The following is a 21,236-nucleotide window of genomic DNA, read 5'->3' on the forward strand; positions in this document are numbered from 1 at the left end:
TGGTGTCCAAGGGCTTATTTTTTTTTTACCTTTTTACAGGTTCTGTGTTGTTATTTTATTTATGTCTGGATAATTTAAGTGGGTTCAGTTTAAAATTACAGGCTATTGTGTCTTCTGTCTTTCACCAAACAGCATCACACTGATCATTTTAGTCCAGTCTTGAGGCATCTTACATCTGATTTTCCAGGGAAACACTGCTTGATTTAATTTTATTGCAGATTGTCCTAATAGAACTTTTGATGTAATTGCCCCTCTGTTTATAAAGTTTGTCTTAATAGAAAAGAAAAAAAACCCTAAATAACCATTTATGTAACTTTTTTTTTAAGTTACTGCTGGAGTTGTTGCTTTTGCCACTTTCATGAGTTCTCATATGGCCAGTGAGAAGAAACACTTTACTAGGGCTCTTTGATGGACTGGCCACCATAGCACCACAAAAAAAAATGGGTTGGTATGTAGCACCATCACTTAGACCACCTCTTTGGCTCCAGCTCCATACTGCGAGTGTAAAGCGTATTAAGGAGTTTACGCTTGAGTTTATTGTGGACCTTGTTAAGAGGTTTAATAAAAGGCTTATTGAGGCTATTACCCACAGTCAATAAAAGCCTGGGTTTCTGGACACAAATTAAGACTAGTGCTCAACTAAATTGCCATCCTACTCACTCAAGTTCACAGTAGAAAATCTAATTTAGCCCATGACTGCGCTCTATCGGTGTCTGGAGAACCGTCACTAAGAGATCTGCATGAAATTTGCAATTATAAAAGTGTTATCAGCCAGTGGTAAACCATGCTCCTTAATATGTCCACAGGGATCATCTGAACCACACACTTTCAATATTCTGACTTAAGAATCAAACCTTTACCCCTACAGGTTAATAACAACAGGCTGCAGTACTTGTACTTGCAGACTGTGAGGCTGAAATCTTACATATGGGAAAAATATATACAGTCAAGTGAATAATTAGGACACCCCATTAAAAGCTTTGTTTTACATATTTAAACATGGACTAATTGTTCTGGGCTGTTTTAATTCCCCTTCAACAACCTTCTTTCTAAAGGCTTTAGAGAACTTGGATCTGGCCATGGTGATCTTCACCACTCACTTCAGCAATCAAGGGCAAACCAGACGAAATGTCTCAGGTTTAAATAGGACAGGCTCCTCCAGAATCTTCTCTAACAGCTGATGTGCAGCACATGATTTGACGTTTAGGCATAGTAGTCTTAAAGGTGGGACTTTTTCTTTACAAGAAAATCACATTTACACATTTATAATTACAGTAATTACAGAATTACAGAAATAATAATTATTTTAATTAAAAAATAAAATAAAACATTTAAGCAGTTTTATGTGATCTATTACATCCACAATTATTTGTACAGTTGTCCCATCTGTTCATCGCCACCCATTCAAAGCCAGCCACCGTCTCTTTTTAAACCACGTTTTCTATGTGACACTGCGAGGGCAGCCGAAACGCTTGCAGCAAAGTGTCAGGTCCCCAGCTCTGCCACACCAGCTTACAGACACTTGTGCCAACCAGCATCGCTTAAGAGTGTTGAGGTGAGAAAGCACACAATTGAGCTCTTTCAGACTGGTGGCATAGCTCGGGAATCAAACTTGCAACCCCCAGGCCATAGAGGCAGCACATTAAAAAAAAGTTTTGGCATTGTAAAGTACAGACTGTGTGCTCAAATTTGGCTTGACAGCCAGGATCAGCCCTGGCAAACAGGTCAGATGCAAATCACTCACAAATCTGTAGCTTCTATTTTTCTTCAACCTACAGTTTAAGAACTTTGTGATCTTTCTGTGATCTTTCTGAGAGTTTGGTAGGAGGTTTCTGCAGGTTACAGCCATGTATGTAGGTTAAATAGAAATTTTTTAAAGAAGTTCTTTTCAAAGAAATGTTATTGAGTATTTTTGTAGAGCCGGTTCAGGTTGGATTTGGATTTCATCGTTTAATATTTCTCTGAACCAAAAGCAGACCTGTGAATTACTAATGTGTTTGCACAACCTTGATGTGGTTCAAAGGTAATTACTGATCCAACTATGACCCTTGTGGAACACCATCCGGTTCTTGCTAATGAAATCTTATGCCAAGTGCATCTGTTAATGAGGTGTGACTTCTGAGAACTACATGGGGGTCGGCATGGTCAAACCAAGCCGTGCTTCACACCAATAAATCTCAGCTCAAACTTTCTTGGGTAAGTAAAAGAGGTGGAAGCCATACTGTGCTTACAGTTCTCAGTGTCAGACTAGCCTTGGTGTTATTACACGCCGAAGTCAGAGCCTTTTCCAGTGCCGGTGATCTTTGCTGCTCTTTAGCAGAAGGTGCTATATTTTTTCAGTGCTGTTTAGCCTCAGTGCGCTAGACTGCCGCCATTAATCTGCTGGTGAAAGTCTAAATTTATGGTGGAGTTGGAGGAGGCTTCCAGATGGAAGCAGGGCTCAGAGGCTTGTTAACGTTTACACTGGGGGCTTAGGCCTCCCTCATAAACATGTCCAGTTTCTCGTCGCCTACCCAACCTCCATCATGTCTGTCTGGCAGACTCTACTCAGACTGTCTACCCAACTCTGCCCACCCCTAATCAAACTTTGCCCAGAGTCTACTAAAAGCTTTGCTCAAACTTTTAGTTTTAGTTGAAATTTAGCAGAGATTACACTACTTGAACCCCACCCAAACTCTGCCCTGACTTGGCCATGGTCGTCTAGACAGAATCTGCATTTAGAAACATGTTAAAATTCACACAAGGGCATAAGATCTTCCTCATGAACATGTCAAGCTTCTCAGTTCTTAACCAGCCTCTACTACGACTGTCTGTCTGACTATACCCAGACTCCCTATACTCAGACACTAATTAAACTCTGCCCAAAATCTACTGAAACTTGAACCAAACTCTGCCCAAACTATGCCAAGATCTGCTCAAACCCCTATTAAAATCTACCCAACCTCTACTAAACCCTGCCCAAAGCCGTCCCTGCCTAAACTCTACTGAAACACTATTTAAACTCTACTCTAGACTCTAGGCCAAGTTCTGCTCAGATTCCACCTAAAATCTACCAAACATCTACCAACTTCTGACCAAACTGTTCTCAAACTCTTTTGAAAGCCCACTCAAACTCTACCCTGACTCTTCCAAACTTTGGTCAAACTGTCCTCAAACTCTACTGAAACCCAGTTAAACTCTACTTAAACTCAAGATTCTGCCCAAACTCTACCAAACCTTACTCAAACTCCGCACTTAAACTGCTCATATATTTCCCCCAACTGTGCTAAAATGCTACTCCTCAAAATCTTACATACTTTTATTTCAGTAAATCTTCAGTAATCTTTTAACACGTTCGCATGGGCTCAACAGTTCTTACGACTTAATGGTATTCAGTGATACATAATACTAGCGATGCACCAATCCGATATTAGGATCGGATATCGATCCCGATATTAACACAATTAGCGGGTATCGGATAATTAGGCTGATCCTTTCACTTTAATTTGTTGGTGTGAGGCTGCACTTAAATGTTTACATGTTCACAATTTTTGATTGCTGGTTGTATGTTTGACCAAGTTACTTACCTGTTCTCAGGTTCAGCTGCTATATTTTATTTTGAATTATGCTAAATATTTAAAAATAAGATTCTGATTACTGATTACTGTGTGTTTGACAAAGTGAAGCTACTCATTTTCAGTTTTGTCTGATACATTTTATGTATTTTAATATATTTTGTTTTGACTTATTTTGAATTTGAATGCTGTGTCATGGTCCTGCACCATTGTTTATTTTAGTGACAAATAAACAGCAATTTAGTACATTTATATCTATATGTTAATTTGTTATATTTTGTTGTACAAAGTTAGTAAAGTAATGTTTAAGTCAGTCCTGATGCCTTAAGTCTCTCCCACATGGTGAGGTTAACTGTTTATTAGTTCAAGAATGGTATTGGATCAGTATTGAGACTGAAAAAGCCGGATCAGCGCATCCCTACATAATACCTTGTTCTGATCCTTGTTTCATATGTTGTACATATTGTAGTGCCTTACATACAGCAGTACCGTCATATTTGTTGTATTTTTAAGTGAGGCCTTTTGTCTCTGGTCCATATGGTTTTCTCAGTACTATAGAACTCAGTTGACCAAGTTGTAGAACTTGGTGAAGTTGTTGAACAGTGGTTGTGTGTGGATGTGTAAGTAGGGTCTCCAGCATTACTGTCTACCCTATTTACTTACTTTTAAAGGACCGTGTCCTTACCTCTTGCTATGCTGTACCCCAAATACTAATCCAACTAAACTATTTGGTGAAGTCTGTTCCATTTTTACCTTTTTACAAGAAACCAGCTCTGAAAGTTGCTGTATCTAGTTACAGGAGATCTATACTGGGAGAATGTGACTCCAATTTCCAGACTCATTTGATGTTCCAGAGACAGAGAATGCTTTTATGTCTGGCAGGTTTGCAGGGCTGCTGTTTGCCTTCCATAGGAGGCTGCCCCAACCTCACTCTGCACTGCACAAACACTCTTGTCTGCTCATCTAATGTGTGCTGAAGTGATTGGCCTAATCTTCTGCCATTCTGCGGCTGAACACAGCCTGATGGCTGGAATTGCACTGCGGCAGTCATCCATGGCCACTTCCATCTTTTGGAGAGCTGTAAAATGTCAGTCAGATGGAGGAGATTTGTCTCACACTATACCACAAACTCAACTGCTCTGAAGTGCACATTCATAGCACTAGTGCTTGAACCCTAAAAGATCATGCTTATCAAACTTACCAGAGTAGGACTGCTTTGCATTTTACATCCTAATGGACACAGTAACATGGATTAAGGCTGGGCGGTATATTGTTTGTTATTAGTTATCACAATATTGGCCTTGTGAATTTTGCAGAATGGCTTCTGACTCTTGACGTCTCTATATGACTTTCCAAAGAAGCCAGGGTTGCCGCTTCAGGGTGGTGGTGGCAATGGAGCAAGCACAGCAATTTCCACCAGCTCCTGCTGGGGGATCCCCAAGCGCTTCCAGGCAAGCCGGGAGATATTATCCTTCCAGCGGGTCCTGGGTCTTCCCCTAGGTCTCCTCCCAGTTGGGATCCTTACAAGATGCCTTAACCACCTCAGCTGGCTTCTGTCAGTGTAAAGTGCAGTGGTTCTGCTTCGAGCCTCCCCTGGATAGCTGTGCTCTTCACTCTATTACAAAGAGTGAGCCCAGCCACCTGACGAAGAAAACTAATTTCAGCCACTTGTATCCGTGACCTAGTTTTTTCAGTCAGTACCCACACTTTCTGACCATAGGTGAGGGTGGGAATGTAGATCTACTTGGTCAATTCGAGAGCTATGTGTTTTGGCATGGGGTGAACCTGGATCCACCTGGATGGAGCATGCCATCCTTTTCTGGGATGCTACCATGGCCCAGTGTAGGTTATCATACTGACCGCTTCACACTCCAGGGTCAGTACCTTCTTAATAATTTCACCAGCGCACACTGGCACATTGGGTTGCAATAGGCCGACCTTAAGGATGTTACTCATTAAAGATTCATTGATGTGGTTCCATGGTGGTTAGAGTGGTTATTGATTAGAGGGTTGTTGGTTCAATATGCAGATCTGCTAAGCTAAGCTGCCGCTGTGGGGCCCTTGAGCAAGGCCTTTAACTCTCTCTTCTCCAGGACATCAAGATGAATAGAGGAGACATGCCCCTTGGGAAGTGCTGACTCATGGACCCTGCACTTATATAAATCAATTACTCACACCATGGCTTCTTCCAAGTTCTGAGGAGCACAAAGTGACGTCTTTGCAGGCTTGAGGACTGTTTCGTGTGCCATCGTCTGACTATCAGAAAAAAGAAGAATTTCATTCTACTGTACAAAGTGCAGAAGTATAATGACAATAAAGGCACAATCACCACTCTGTGCCACACACCCTACTCTAATATACAGTTCTGTCTCAACCAAAAAGGCCAGATGTGAAAGGTACCTCGGCTCACCATTCGGACCAATGGCCCAAAATGTGGGTCGCCAAAAAGGGGTGATCTTGGTCCAGACTGAACTGAATCATGTTTCGGTTTGTTTGCAGTGTGAAAACTTGGATGAATCTTGGATGGTTCTGACTTTCAAGCCAATGACAGGAAGTTGAGGCAGGCTATCACCATCCTTTAAAAACCATAGAAGTAGAAAAAGAACCAGTGAAGAAGTAGAAATGGACGGCGGGAGCACACAGATGCGATTCTGTCTGTCAGTGATGATATGATGGTTGCACAATGAGCAATCATATGGTGAATCAGAACTGGCTGTGAAATGAATCGTCTGTTCATTCATTTTATCTGAGAAAGGCGACATCAGACGCATGCCCTTCTACAAACCAATCAGTTGTAAGTATAGGGAGACAGTACATGATGACGGTGGTGACGATGGGTATCATTAAAAGTTCTTTAGTGCACTCGCTAAATTACAGATCAGATGTACACAATGTAACAAAAACATGAACCTTGGTGTAAAAAAAAAAAAAAAAAACACTTTTAAGCTCAGGGTTGTCAAGTCAAGATTTATTTGTATAGCTTTTTACAACTGTTGTCGTCACAAAGCAGCTTTACATAATTAGTGATTAATAAAAGACAGAGACAAAGAAGAGGAAAGAAAATAACATAAGACACAATGGATCAAAGACCCCCAGTGAGCAAGCCAACAGCGACAGTGGCAAGTAAAAACTCCCTCAGAGCTGGAGGAAGAAACCTTGGGAGGAACCAAGACTCACAAGGGGGACCCATCCTCCTCTCGTCAGAACTATTTAAATATTAATGATAAAAATTACCAAAAAAGGTATGAGATAGTTAAAAACATGGTTTTAACATGGTCACTAAACAGGTAGCAGTGGTAGGCGGGTGAGCCGCTGATCTGCTATGGGTGGTGGTGGGTGGAGGGCCTGCTGGTTGGACCGGTAGGTGGCAGCTGGTTTAATGCAGGTAGAGGGGACCTCAGCGGGCAGTCTTCCAGCAGGTTGGGCCGGGTGGCCATTTACTCGGAGAAGGTAAAAAGAGAGGGTTAGTTCTGAGAGGAATTTTATGGAGAGCAGAGAATGTTGGGCAGTATCAGATTGTGTCTGACTTCTCCGGCAGGTCTGACTATAACAGCCTAATTAAAAGGAGAAAGCCAGAAGGTAACACAGACACGGGAGTACCCTGGAAACACCAGCATCTGCTCCACCGTCAACAAACCTGAGTGATCGCGCGTAAGCAGCGAGACAACAACTCCAGCATCTTATTGTACTACAATTCCCTGGGTCCGTGAACCCCTGGACCTGCAACCTTTATCTAAGGGGAAACATTAATTACCAAAAGCTAAACTAAACATATGAGTTTTCAGCTTAGATTTAAAGATTGAGACTGTGTCTGAGTCCCGAACATTATCTGGAAGGTTATTCCAGAGTTGGGGGACTTTATAGGAAAAGGCTCTTCCCCCTGCTGAGGTTTTCTGAATTTTGGGAACGAGTAGGAGTCCAGCACCCAGTAGTCTTGATGGTTCGTAATATGTAATAAGATCCCGCAGGTACTCAGGAGCGAGGCCATGTAGGGCTTTATATGTTAATAGAAGAATGTTGTAATCAATACAGGATTTAACTGGGAGCCAATGAAGTGCTGATAGAACTGGACTGATATGGTCAAATTTTCTAGTTTTAGTAAGGACCCTGGCTGCAGCATTTTGAACCAGCTGAAGTTTATTGAGGTTCCTGCTGGAACAACCTGACAGTAGTGCATTACAGTAATCTAGCCTTGAGGTAATAAAAGCGTGTACTAGCTTTTCTGCATCTTGTAGTGATAGGGAGTTTCTTAGTTTGGAGATGTTCCTAAGCTGCATAAAGGCTGTCTTACTAATATTGGCTATATGCTGCTCAAATGATAAATCTGAGTCGAATGTGACGCCAAGATTTTTAGCTGCTAAACCAGGAATGATGGAAGAATCAGCCAAGTCTAACATTAAGTCTGATAGTTTATTTCTAGTGTCTTTTGGACCTAAAAGGAGAACCTCGGTTTTGTCACTGTTGAGGAGAAGGAAGTTATGTGACATCCAGAGTTTTATATCCTTTACACAGTCCTCCATTTTCTGTAATCTAAATTTATCGTCAGGTTTGGCTGATATATAGAGCTGTGTGTCATCTGCATAGAAATGGAATTTAACGCCATGTCTGCTTATAACTGAGCCCAGTGGTAACATGCATAATGTAAATAGTAGCGGTCCTAAAATAGAGCCTTGAGGAACTCCATATCGTACTTCTGTGTAATTTGAAGATAGATCTTTTATCTTTACGAACTGATAGCGTCCCGTTAGATATGATTGGAACCATGATAGGGCTGTGTGGGGCCTGTGATTTCAAACATTTTCTCTAATCTTTCTAGTAATATTGTATGATCTATTGTATCAAAGGCTGCACTAAGGTCTAGTAGGGCTAATAAAGATACATAGCCTTGATCAGAGGCATCATTTGTAATCTTCACTAGGGCTGTCTCTGTGCTGTGATTGAGTCTAAATCCAGACTGGAATTTCTCATACATGTCATTCTTACTCAGGTATAAGCAGAGTTGTTGGGCCACAGCTTTTTCTAATATCTTGGATACGAATGTTAAGTTGGAGATGGGTCTGTAATTAGATAATACACTGGGGTCTTGATTAAAGGTTTTATGACTGCTAATTTAAGGGTTTGGGGTACATGCCCAAGGCTAAGGGATGAATTTAGAATTGTTAAAAGAGGGCTGATTATAATTGGGAGTATTTCTTTTAGCAATTTAGAGGGAATTAGGTTGAGTGGACAGGTTGTACAATTTGATGAGGAAATAATTTTTTCTAGTTCAGGCTGTGGAAGTGGGTAGAAGGCTTCCAGCCTTTGTTCTACAACTAAGTTATGTTCTAAAGCAGCTCCACCAGGTGACGGCCATGTTTGATTTAATAAGCAGGGTTGGATTTGTTGTCTTATATTTTCTATTTTATTATTAAAATAGGGAAATATTAAAATATTATTAAAACCAGGGTCTACTGTTGGACCCTTAGAGAAGGCCCTTAAACCCCGGCCCTCTTCTCCAGAGGCACTGTAGTGTGACTGAGCCTGTCCTCTGACCCCAGCTTTCTAAGCTGGGATATGTGAAGAAAAGGCTTTCCTTCTTCTGTACAAGGTTAGAAGTATAATGACAATAAAGGCATATTAATCATCAGACTCCATATTGTGCGACATGAATATGGACTCTTACTGACAAAATCAGTTCATAATTGAGTTCATAAAAGTCCAGTGCTAAGAATACGTCCTCTTAACTGAGTGAGTGACATGGGCTCTGTGTCATACAGGGCAGCAAAGGCATTTTGTGTTAAACAGGATCTTAATTAGAGGAAGTGTTCGTTTTCTTTTGGTCAGAGCATAGCACACTAAACAGTCCTCAAAGCCTGTAAAGAAGTCAGTCTTTGGAAACCTGCCTGTTGATCAGAATTGCAGCCATGGTGTGAGTAATTGATTTATATTAGAGGTCCATGAGTCAGCACTTCCCAAGGGGCATGTCTCCTCTATTCATCTTGATATCCTGACTAACGTTCTGATATCCGCTGAGGCGTCTCCAGCAGGGCGGCAGGGAGGAGGGGGAACGGGAGGATTAGGAACTGCTCATGTCCAATTAGATGACAAGTTTATTGACCAGCGGCAAGGGTGGAAATTATGCAAGTCATTTGCACAGATGTTTTAATATTTCACAGATGGCCATGAATACCGTCAAAGAGAGACTGGTTCAGATGTTCAGTGTCCTGTAAAGTACAAGAAATGTTATGTTTACATGAATGTGTTGCTTCCTTGATGATTGATATTATCATATTTGTTGATATACAAACGTGTGTGTGTGTGTGTGTGTGTGTGTGTGTGTGTGTGTGTGTGTGTGTGTGTGTTATGTACTGTATGCAGGTATGTATACAGTATATTCAAAACTCGGACATCTGAACACAATGAGTTTATTTGTTAATAACAAACACAGAGAGAGAAAAGGCAGTACATTGTAAGGAGTGATGTGTGTGTGTGTGTGTGTGTGTGTGTGTGTGTGTGTGTGTGTGTGTGTGTGTGTGTGTGTGTGTGTGTGTGTGTGTGGATGCTACTTAAAACAAGAGGCCCAGTATTTGATTCCCATCCAGTACCCAGTTTATCAAATCAGTCCTTCATGAAGAGTAAATCAGGTGTGCTGCTGGTGGAACTGCAATAAATCTGTGTAGTGGCAAGAGTTCACAGAGATGATCAGCACCCAAACCTGTGTTCTTCTCACTGTGCTTCTTACTGTGTACTTCTTATCACATATTATTAATGCCATATAGAAATATAATTGGATATGTTTATTTATTTTATGTCGTTATGCTCTTAACTGTGTGGAAGTGTCCTCTCTGTAGAGAACGTAAACGTATTTGCAATTATTTTTCCAGATCAATGGCACAGGGGTGCCCAAACTTTTGCCCATACTTTTGTTTTAGATACCTAAAAGTGTGTGTGTATGAATATGTATGTATGTATATATGTGAAATGCAGATTAAATCTCATAACTCTCATTCTCTTACTCTCTCTCTCTCTTTCTCTTTCTCTCTCTCTCTCACACCCACTCACTTACTCACTCATGCACACACACCATGCAGATTCCTCTAACCTGTTTATTAGAAATGTATTTGTTGTGCATCCAAAAATTCACTTGTGATTAATCCTAATTAATCACAGAATATTGTTGTGATTAATACCATTAAAGTTTTTATGCAGCTCTAACAGCAGGTTTGGAACTCGGCAGTTGTTGAGTCAGCAGAGCACCAGAAACTTTTATGCACTATGCGCCTCAGCACTTGGCAACCCCGCTTGAGTGTGTGTGTTTGTGTGTGTGTGTGTGTGTGTGTGTGTATACAGACAATTGTGCTGGTCTTAGATTAATACATTTAAAAACTACAAAATAAATACTTCTTTCAATAAGAGGTTCAGTTTAAACCTTTTGAAAACCTTTCATCTCCATTTCTGCATGAATTTAATAACCTAAAATGATGACTTTCTAAACCATATTGAAAATAGTTGTATTCAACAAAGTCGAGATTAATAGAAAATAGTATCTTGCAGATCTTATGATAAGAGGGTAATTCCACAGTTTTGGCTACATACTCTCGCAAAATTATTGTTCAAGTGGGCTGTGTGGCTCAATTAAAATCTATTGTTGAGGACCTTAAAAGAAAAGGTTGTTACAGCCAAGACGTTTACAAACGGAAGACACTCTGCACCACCGCTACTCTCCTTACGAGTGGGCGTCCTGCAAAGATCAGTGCAAGGACACACTGTCGAATCTTCAAATAAGCGTCAGTAAACCCTGGGGTGACAGCTAAGCATATAGGCATCTTTTATCATTTATTATCTCGCCTGATGTGTGCGTTTATACAGCTCCCACAAGACAAACACTGAACATGAGAGGTTACCCTAGAGGCAAGCACTGCTTTCCTCAAAAGAAAAAAAAAAAACTGTGATACCGGTCTCTGACTACCTGGATTATTTTTTGCAGTGCTACTGGAAGTCTGTGGGTAGATGAGACGAGACATTTTTGTCAATGTACACAGAGTTATGTTCAGAGAAAAAAACGTTACACTAAAATCTCATCTATGAAACCTGGTGGAGGTAGTTTAATGTTTGGGGCAGTTTTGCCTCTGCCTCAGGGCTTAAGTAGCTTACAGTCGCTGAGGAACCAATGAAATTCTGCAGGAGAATATCAATGTCTGTGCACTTTTGTTATACAACATGATAGTGGTCCAAAATACAGAAGCAAAATAATGAAAAATTGTGGGATTAGGCTCTTGACCTTATTTGCACTGAAATGCTGTAGCACGACTGTAGCATCCAAGAATATAGGTTATTTGATGCTAAGTAATGCCTGAAGATGCCAAGCAGGCGTACAGGGTTGACTACAGCTTTATAAAGCATTTGTTTGAGGTTACTGCCAAAAGCAAAAGTTACTAGTTACTACATCTAGAAACTACTAAGAGTTGGCTCATTCAATCAGTGACTATAATTTATAATAGTATTTGTTTAACTAACAACTTTTATTTTATTTACTTTTTATTTTTGTATTACACTTTTTCCTGACCCTTAAACCTCTGATCCCTCTAAAGCTGCACATATTCAGTGTAAAGGCATCTCCTGTAATGAAAAGAGATCTCACTAGCACACTGAAAAACCTAACACTGCACTGCACTACTTACTGAATTAATTAAGTTAACATAAATACTACAGAAACCTGGGATCACTTCAGCTGATTAAGTCAAACTAACAAAAATGAATAGTTAAGATACACCATTTTAGTAATTTATATACGATCATTTTGGGCATATTTTGAGTTAATGAATTTGTTTAGTTGAGTTATACTGACTGAGTGAACTGAGTGGTTTCAATGAAATATGGTGACCTTTAGCATGTGCCTTATGTTTGGCCAGTGCAACCTCGATGAGTAAACTCACACCTTTCACATTGGCTCCTGTCGCCATCTGTTTGCATACTGGCTGTATCTCCTTCCCCCTACATTCACTCACCATCACTGTGTAGTGTTTCCCCCAGGCTACAACTCCATTCATTTACTTACCTACATATAACACTTAACGAGTGCATTGTTTGTACTAGTTGTTATTATAGTTTGTACTAAATTATTATATATAGAGTCATTAAACTGAAATGTTTTAAAGCAATCACTTTCCTCAGACCGTTTGAGTTCAGATAAGTTCAGGTGTATGTTAACCTTTCTGTATATAAAATGCACTCCTTTAGAGCAGTGTGAGGGTCAGTCCACTGCCCTGCTGCCCTGAATATTCAGCATTTCCTTCAGGTAGTGGAGTTTGCAGGTGATGTGATGCATGATGTGAACAAGCTGCTTCATGTTTCTGAGCTTTTCATTTTCCTTCTGGAGCACCTTCTCTCCTTCCTGCTGGCTGACATCATCCAGCTCGCTGATGATGCAGTGTGTGGCGTGGCTATAAATCCACCTGTCCCCTACCCAGCCAGCCCTGAGACACAATTACACCCTGCACGTCCATCTCTCTCTCTCTCTCTCTCTTTCTCTCTCTCTCTCGTTCTCCTTCTCTCTATCTCTCTCGTTCTCCTTCTCTCTCTCTCTCTCTCGTTCTCTTTCTCTCTCTCGCTCTCTCTCTCGTTCTCCTTCTCTCTTTCTCTTTCTCTCTCTCGCTCTCTCGTTCTCCTTCTCTCTTTCGTTCTCCTTCTCTCGCTCTCTCTCCTTCTCTCTCTCTCTCTCTCTCTCGTTCTCTCTCTCGTTCTCCTTCTCTCGCTCTCTCTCCTCTCTCTCTCTTTCTCTCGCTCTCTCGCTCTCCTTCTCTCTCTCTCTCTCTCTCCTTCTCTCTCTGTTTCCTCTCCTTTTCCTAACTCTCACGTCTCATTTTCTTTTATATCTTCTATCTATATCGTGTATGTTTTGGAATATAACTATATTACAGTCCTGTGAAAATGTTAGCACACCCCATGAAAACCTTAGTCTTTTTAAACCCATTTAAACATTTGATCTTTATTTGAACAATATTGAGAAATGAAGGTACTTTAACTAAACACACAGAACTGAAGAAATGAACACCCCCACATTTATTACTACTTAAAATCCCTAAAAATAGAAAACATTGGTGTCCTTTAAGGATGTGTTAGCTAGCATTTTAAGAATATTGTTGTGATTAACGGTATTAAACACTTTTAAATACATTGACACCACTATATCCTGTAGTATTTTTCTCAGGCTTTACAGTGCATTGAACACAGCAGTGGAGCTGGGACAGGTGTTCAGTAACAGAGTTCAGATTCCAGTGCTAAAGAGAGTGCACACCTGTCCCTGCTGCCCTCTGGGTCCTTTCTCTCAGGCTACCGTGGTGTTGGCCAACTGTGGGCATTGTTGGCTCTCAAATAAACACCATTAGGCAGCCAACAGTCTCCTGCAAGCAAGCCCCACTGGCCTGTCTCAGCGGTACCTGCTGGCCTTCTCACGCTGTATCACTCCGTATTGGGTGTTGTTGCACAGAACGTGGAGATTCTGATAGCAAGTTGGAATTGGTGTTGTTTCATAGCCAAAATCCTAACTGTCTTCTCAATATGAAGAAAGTCACAGTGTGTTTAAGGGGGTGTGCAGGTAGGGGGGGGGGGGGATTGGGTAGGGGTGTAATGATTTTGCTTGATGTTGATTATTGTGTTGTACTGTGCAGTTAATCATTATTTATCAGTAGTAACTGATGTAAATGACATCTTTGCTTGTTTTTGTGTTCTGAATTGATCTGATTTGATTGTTTTTCAGTCTGTTCCTTCAACCGGTTTAATCATTTAGTATGTCCCTTCAGTAAGCTAGCTCTCTCACTCTCTCTACATATATACCTCTCTATCTTTTTTTCACTCTCTCTATATATATCTCTTTATCTCTCTCACTCTGAATCTATCTCACTCTCTCACGCTCTCTCTCTCTCACGCAAACTGTCTCTCACTCTCTTTCTCTCTCACTCTCTCTCACTCTCTCATTGCATCCTTCAATCTCACTCAAATTATCGCTCTTGCTCTCTCACTCGCATTTTCTATCACTCTCATTCTCTCGCTGTCTCACTCTCTTATTCACTCATTTTCACTCTTTTACTGTCTGACTCGCTTTTACTCTCGCGCTTTTACTTTTACTTTCCCACTGTTACTCTCTCACCCTTGCTGTCTTTGTATCTCTTTTGCTCTCTCAATGGATCACTTTCTCTATTTCACTCACTCTGTCACACTGTCAGTGTCACGCCATCTCTCGCTGTCTCACTCTGTCTTTCACTCTCTTGCCATCTGACTCACTCTCACTCTTTATCTATCTCTTTCATTCTCATTCTCTTTCGCTTTCTCAGTTTTTTACTTTCTCACTCTTACTCTTCCAATTTTTTCTGTCTCTCTCTATCAGTCTCGTGAGCCACTGAAGCTGTCTGAGCTGAAGGCCGAGGTTTCTCCACGTATCTCCGCTGAGGATCTGATTGACCTGTGTGAGCTGACCGGACCTGCTCCTTTTAAGACTCCTGTAAAGAGGCCTAAACCGGTCAAAACCAAGATTGTGGCTGTCGACATTCGGAGCTCTGAGGAGTATCCTTTAAGCACCACTGCTGAAAATTCCAGTTTCGGTCTGACTTTTACTGTTTCTTCTTTTAATATGTAATATACACATATCAGTATAGCTTTGTATAATGCTAGTTAATGCTCGTATGACACACATTTGTTCTGACAGATTGCAGTTCACTACAGGAAGCCCAGGGGGCGATAAGGCTTCTGTTCTTATATCGCACAATGAAAGGAGAAATTACTTTTGCATAATGGGGACAAAGTGGGAGGAAAGCTCAGAGTGGTTTAATTAGTAAGACAGTCAAATAATAGTTAATTGAAAAATCACTCATATGAATAATCATTAGTTCAGCTTTAGTATAAATTGATGTAATCAGAGATTTGAATCTGGACACTGGTGCTCCTACAAATATACCCCTGTCAACACAGAACTCCAGCCACCACCATAACAACTAACTTCAAACTCAAGCGTTTGTTTTAAGTGAGAAGCTGAAGACATGGCTCTTCCCTGGAGAATGGGCTTGAACAGATCAGACAGAAGCCAGTGGGCCGTGAGATATGTGTTACTGCCGTCATGCACCACTAGCTTTCTTAGCTTCACCTGAAGGAGGTATGGAAGGACCTGGCTTCTACGCAAAACACCTACACAGCAGCTTACTTACTCTGCTGGACAGTGCCGCTGGACAGCGCACCATACGTCATGCTCGTTATTATGCAGCTATGTCTTTCAATGTGAGGACCAGCAACGAATAGCCTAATTAATTATGTCCTCACATTTTTTCCTACAGTCAGTTGCGGAAGTTCAGACACCTCTGGACAAGTGACATGTTTTGCGTTGCAGGGCAAGACCAGCATTTCTAATGCTGTGATAGTGACACTGTGGAATGCTGTTTACGGAATAATCTCTGACTGTTATGTTGCTTAGAGACATAAGCCTCTCATTAACAAATTACATGGGAAAATATCTGAAATTCACAGCCAGTGGCTTGTAACTATCACTTGCTTATACGAGCAGATGTCGTCGCCACCTTTCGTTTTTACTCTCTGTTGCCTAGGAACGAAACTCACAAATAGAGCTAGGCGATATGATGATATTTTATCATATTGTGATCAGTTTTGTTATCGTGATAACAGTTTTCCTTTCGAAGCATATCAAATATAAGATAAGATAATTGTGATAAATATTGTGTATTGCGAAAAAAAGTCTATTTTTACCATATCACCCAGCCCTACTTACAGTGCATTTTCTGCAACCCAGTTCTTGGTATTTGCTTGGTGAAATTACTTGATAATTTTCATTGTTTATTGTGTAAATAAAACACACTCATAGTATTTCCTTGTTCCAGTTTAGTATAATTACATTAGTTTTGTTCAATCAATCATTCATACTGTTCGCTAGGACGTAGAGCACGACAATGAGCCTCCCCTCTTTGAAAGACCAGCAGCCGTCACTGCACCATGCCCAATGCCATTTGGTACATAAAGGGGGTTAAAGGCCCGCAGCACTGGGCTGTGGAGCAGTGCAACTGACTTCTCTAGAGTGCTGGAGCTCCAGCTAATACCCCTGGAATTCGTTTGAGTGACATTTCTGATCTATAACTAATCATTCATTATCAATACCTGACCTCACTAATGCATAACCATATAATCTCATAGCCAAATACCATCAAATCCTCACAGCAATGTTCCGAAATGCAGTGCAAGGCATTTGCAGAAGAGTCGAGTCTGTTACTGCAGCAAGGAGAAAACATATTATTGACTCCATATTATTGCCCTCGATTTCAACAGCAGGTCTAGAGTGTCTGGAGGATCAGGTGTCTGCAAACATTTGGACATGTAATGTACATTCTGCTACCTTAATTGGGTGGACAGGTCTGTAGAAAGTGCACTAACCCTCTGAATCAAGACTTTTCTGCTATGAAACATGCCCTTTCATTTTTTGCTCATTAATCTTAGCCTGTAGTTTAATGTGATTTAATAATCTAAAAGCTTTAAGGTGTTAGACAAGGCTCTGCCTTTGTGCTTTATATGTGTGCAATAATGTGATTGTGAGATCTTCGTGCTTCTGAGTGAGCGACTGCAGCTCTCTGAGAAGTCACTTCATGACGCCTTTGTTAATGGATGTAGTAGAAATTGCTAGTGATTACAGCTCTTCTGCGGAGACAAGGGAGTTAAAATGAAGGATTATTCAGGTATATCAGGCTCGCTCTCTTTCTCCCTCTCTTTCTCTCAACACTTTTTTGAGTGATTCAGCACGTTGCTCTGCTGCTCTTCTCCTCTCCTGTCTTTAGGATGGCTCCCTTATTATGTCAGATTTTGCACAATCCCGTCCTGGCTGCTGCTCCCTCGTCCCAAGAGGCCATGTTATTGCTTTCATTTGTCTCCATCTTGGTTTCCCGCTGTCCTCCATGCATTCATTCCCATGCCACCGTTACTTTACAGTGGAGCTGGAAACTTTCCGGAAGCTCTGTCAGTCTGTCAGGAGGCTGACGTTTTTCTGTAGACGTTTTCACACACAGTCAGGAGACCGTAAGGCGTGTGGTGTGCTTACCTCAGTGCCATTTTTAATAGGCTAAACAGGTGCAAATGAGCTGAGGCACAAACTGCAGTCACAAGCAGTATGTATAATTAGGCAGTAATACACAAGAGGTCGTGCTATACTGTGAGACATTGGCACTGGTGTGCTGTGGTTGTGGGCCCGAAGGCCAGTGGATCAGCAGTGGTCAAGGGAGATTATACTACATACTACTGGGACTTCGATCCAAACTGGACCTTTGCAGACAGAGGCATGTAGAGACAGACCTTCACCTGTCATTGCCACTCACTTGGTTTTGCTGTATGAGTAAATTGAGTTCCCGTGAGTCTCTGTTTTTTTACAGGCTCCTTACCTGTGGCTCATTACAATTTAACCCTTTTGCAAGTGAGTTCACGCTGTCTGAGTTCTTGTATTTGACTGTTACTTATCAACTCAGCTCTACGTCATTTCTGGGGGAATCAACAGGCAGTAACCGTATAGAGCTCCGGGCATCGATAACAGGGTTGTGGGTTTGATTCCCGGGCTTGGCAAGCTGCCACTGTTCGGCCCTTGAGCAAGGCCCTTTATCCTCTCTGCTCCCCGGGCACTGGAGTTGGCTGCCTACCACACTGGGTGTTTGTGTACTCACTGCCCCTAGTTCACTAGTGTGTGTGTGTGTGTGTGTGTGTGTGTGTGTGTGTGTGTGTGTGTGTGTGTTCACTACCACAGATGGGTTAAATGCGGAGGACACATTTCGCTGTACAGTGTACAGTGATAAATATGTGCACCTTTACCTTTAGATCATGAATACTGTTTTTTACTGTTATAGCCATTTTTGCCTATTTTTATACAGTAGTTTCACTTCATGACTTCGTTTCATGTATTCACTGGATCTGACTAATATATAAAAAATTTGAAATGATCATTTTAAAGATATAAACAGTGCAAAGTGTCTCGCATTTGCCTAATCTTGCAGCCTGAATCTGATTTTCCACCTTAAAACAGTGCCACAGTTACATTCTGTTAAGGTGGAATTAAAGATAAAAGCTAGAGAATAACTCCAGCCTTGTAAAGGCAGCCGTGTTTGAGTTCAGTGTCATAAATCGGCCCTATTTTTGCGCTGTTATAGGATACAACAATAGAAACGCATCAATTCAGAGTATCTTGAGCACTACGTTTAAATGACACAGAGCTTAAAACGAGGAAGTGTGTGAGCAGTATGACTGGCAAACTTATGTTGATTAGCTCAGGTGTCGCTGTGTTTCGGCAGTGTTGTAGAGACACGCTGTGCGCTGGGGGAAGCAGGTTAGATGAACTTGTGGATTTAAAGGCTATGGTTGCGTGATGACCACACCAACCAGGGACCAGCCACGGTAAATCCTACTGGTGGCACCGTACCAACCAGTGACCAGCCACTGCAAATCCAAGTGGAGTGACCGTGCTTGCTAAAGGGTTAAACAGCTTGCTGGCCAGTTCTAGGCGGACTGATATTCACATAGATGAGTTTGGAGTGCCGTTATTGTGAGATATTGTTTCCGTTTACGGCATTTAGCAGACGGTCTTATCCAAAAGTGCTTTAATGTCCATTATGGGAATAAATCCTAGCCAGTACAAAATAGGTTGGAGTCCAAACTACCCTTAATCTCAGACACTGCCTGAAACAAAACACAGTGCTGCTACCTAGAGCGATAGTTACACACATCATGCCTATAGAAAAGAACACACATCAGAAGTGCAACACTCATACAGTACATCTCCGCCAATCACATTGCTAGGATGTTGTAACTTAATGTGGTATGATTCAGCTTAAGACCTTACATCACATCAACACATCAAACAAAGTGGACAGAATGTCTTTAAGGGCAAAAATAAATTCTTTTCTCCTTATAAAACAGGTGAACACACACACTGGGAAGGCTTCTGGTGTTCTGGTGGTAAAGCGGCAGAAGGCTGTGCCTGAATGGTTAAATGAAGCCTGCCCTGTGGACCTGTATGCTATTAGGGTGCAGGAGAGAAGTGTTTTACTACCTAATTTAGAAGATTAAACACTCACACAATGCTCAGCCGGGTAACTCAGCTAAAAAGGTTTGGGCACATTTCAGAGCAAACCATGTGACAAAGACAAACTATTAATGTTACTGTGAGCTATGAAAAAAAAAAAAACTGTGTCTAAAATGGCTCCCACTTGGCATTCACAGGCACGCTGATGTTTTGTTTATTTTCATAGTTCACAGTAAGTCATTCTGTGCCCGAAACCACATTGACAAGTTTGTGCAACGCTAATACAGACCTGGATTGGGTTGAAAGAAAAGTGTGTGCATAATTGAACAGGACAGATTAGAGTGCTTCCTGACTTCTAGTGTTTGAATGTAAAAAAAGGTCCTGCCTAAAAGTGCACTGCATTGAAGTGTAACTTTAAATTATTAGATTAATTAATAGATCATTAGACAGATCTCTGCTTCTTGAGTCCAGAGATCTGTCTGTGACACTGATGAGACCTAACCGTCCGAGTGTGTATCTTCAGTAAGACTGTAAACACACTTTGTTATTAGGACTGTTTGTTTATCCTGCCTTGCTTCTGAGAGGCTGTAGATATTCACACTGTTGGTTTGTCCCTTGACTGCATGTGTGTAGCTTCAGCCGCGGTCACATCCCCGGCAGCATAAATATCCCGTACAGCTCAGTGTTCGGGCCGGACGGAGAGGTGCTCCAGTGCCCCGTGACCAACGCACTAATCGGCTACAAGGGCAGAGTCATTGTGGTGCTTAGCAACATCATGAAGACGGCAGCTACAGTTAGTAATTCTCTCTCTCTCTCTCTCTCTCTCTCTCTCTCTCGCTCTCTCTCGCTCTCTCTCTCTGTATGTTTCTATGTCTGTCTCTGTACCCCCTCCCTCCCTCTGACATTTGGAGTGTTTGCCCTCTTACCGAAACAGCGATCTCTAATCATAGTATCCTGGCCCTGTCCAACCCCTTTAATAAAACCAAGAATCAGAGAAATGAGCTTTCCCTCTCTGGCTGTGTTTTGAGGGGTCAGATGCTGATGACTAGGGAAGGATTTCAGTTCGAGCTGTACAGAAACTATAGAGCTTCAGACCCACCAAGTTAAATATGAAGGCTTAACAGTTGGTGACTAATACTTACATTTAGAAATATGCTTCTTATAAAATCCAGTTCAGATACATAGGCAAAGGTTTTTTTTCTCAATACAGAGCACAACAGCTCAAAGTCTGGTTATCTGGTTAACCCCTAAACAGCCTGTGGCCCACCGGCAGGTCCGAAGTGTTTAACCCAGAAGTGTTATTACAAACTTCTGTTTCCGAAGAATAGCCCCACCAGTTTGTACAGAAGTCATACACCTTACTGTGTAATAAGCCTTGCTGTATTAGGGGTTAAACGCTTCTTTAAAAACATGTCTTGTATAAAAAAATATATTGTATACCATTGCTCACATGCATAAATGGATCCAAAACAATCCAAAATGGAGGCTTTTATAGAAGAAGGAAAACTTCCATTGAAAGTCAGTATAAAAAGATGTTAGTCTAAGTCATTCTGACACAATGTAAACACAGTGATCACACTGGAACAAAAGAAATGAAGGGCTATTTCTATGCTGCATCAGTGCAATAATAATGTATTCAGGATTACTCT

At 41.3% G+C, this 21,236-nt stretch overlaps 1 protein-coding gene across 2 annotated transcripts in view; it reads left to right on the plus strand.

Moving 5' to 3' along the window:
- tbck (TBC1 domain containing kinase) overlaps window positions 1-21,236 on the plus strand; it is a 76,166-nt gene that overhangs the window by 52,931 nt on the left and 1,999 nt on the right. For both annotated transcript variants that reach the window (XM_072677089.1, XM_072677088.1), the window contains exons 24-25: window positions 14,920-15,095; window positions 20,221-20,380. In XM_072677089.1, coding sequence (XP_072533190.1) covers window positions 14,920-15,095; window positions 20,221-20,380 — 336 coding nt within the window. The remainder of the gene's footprint in view (window positions 1-14,919; window positions 15,096-20,220; window positions 20,381-21,236) is intronic.

This window comes from Salminus brasiliensis, chromosome 4, assembly GCF_030463535.1.
Source record: "Salminus brasiliensis chromosome 4, fSalBra1.hap2, whole genome shotgun sequence".
NCBI lineage: Eukaryota > Metazoa > Chordata > Actinopteri > Characiformes > Bryconidae > Salminus > Salminus brasiliensis.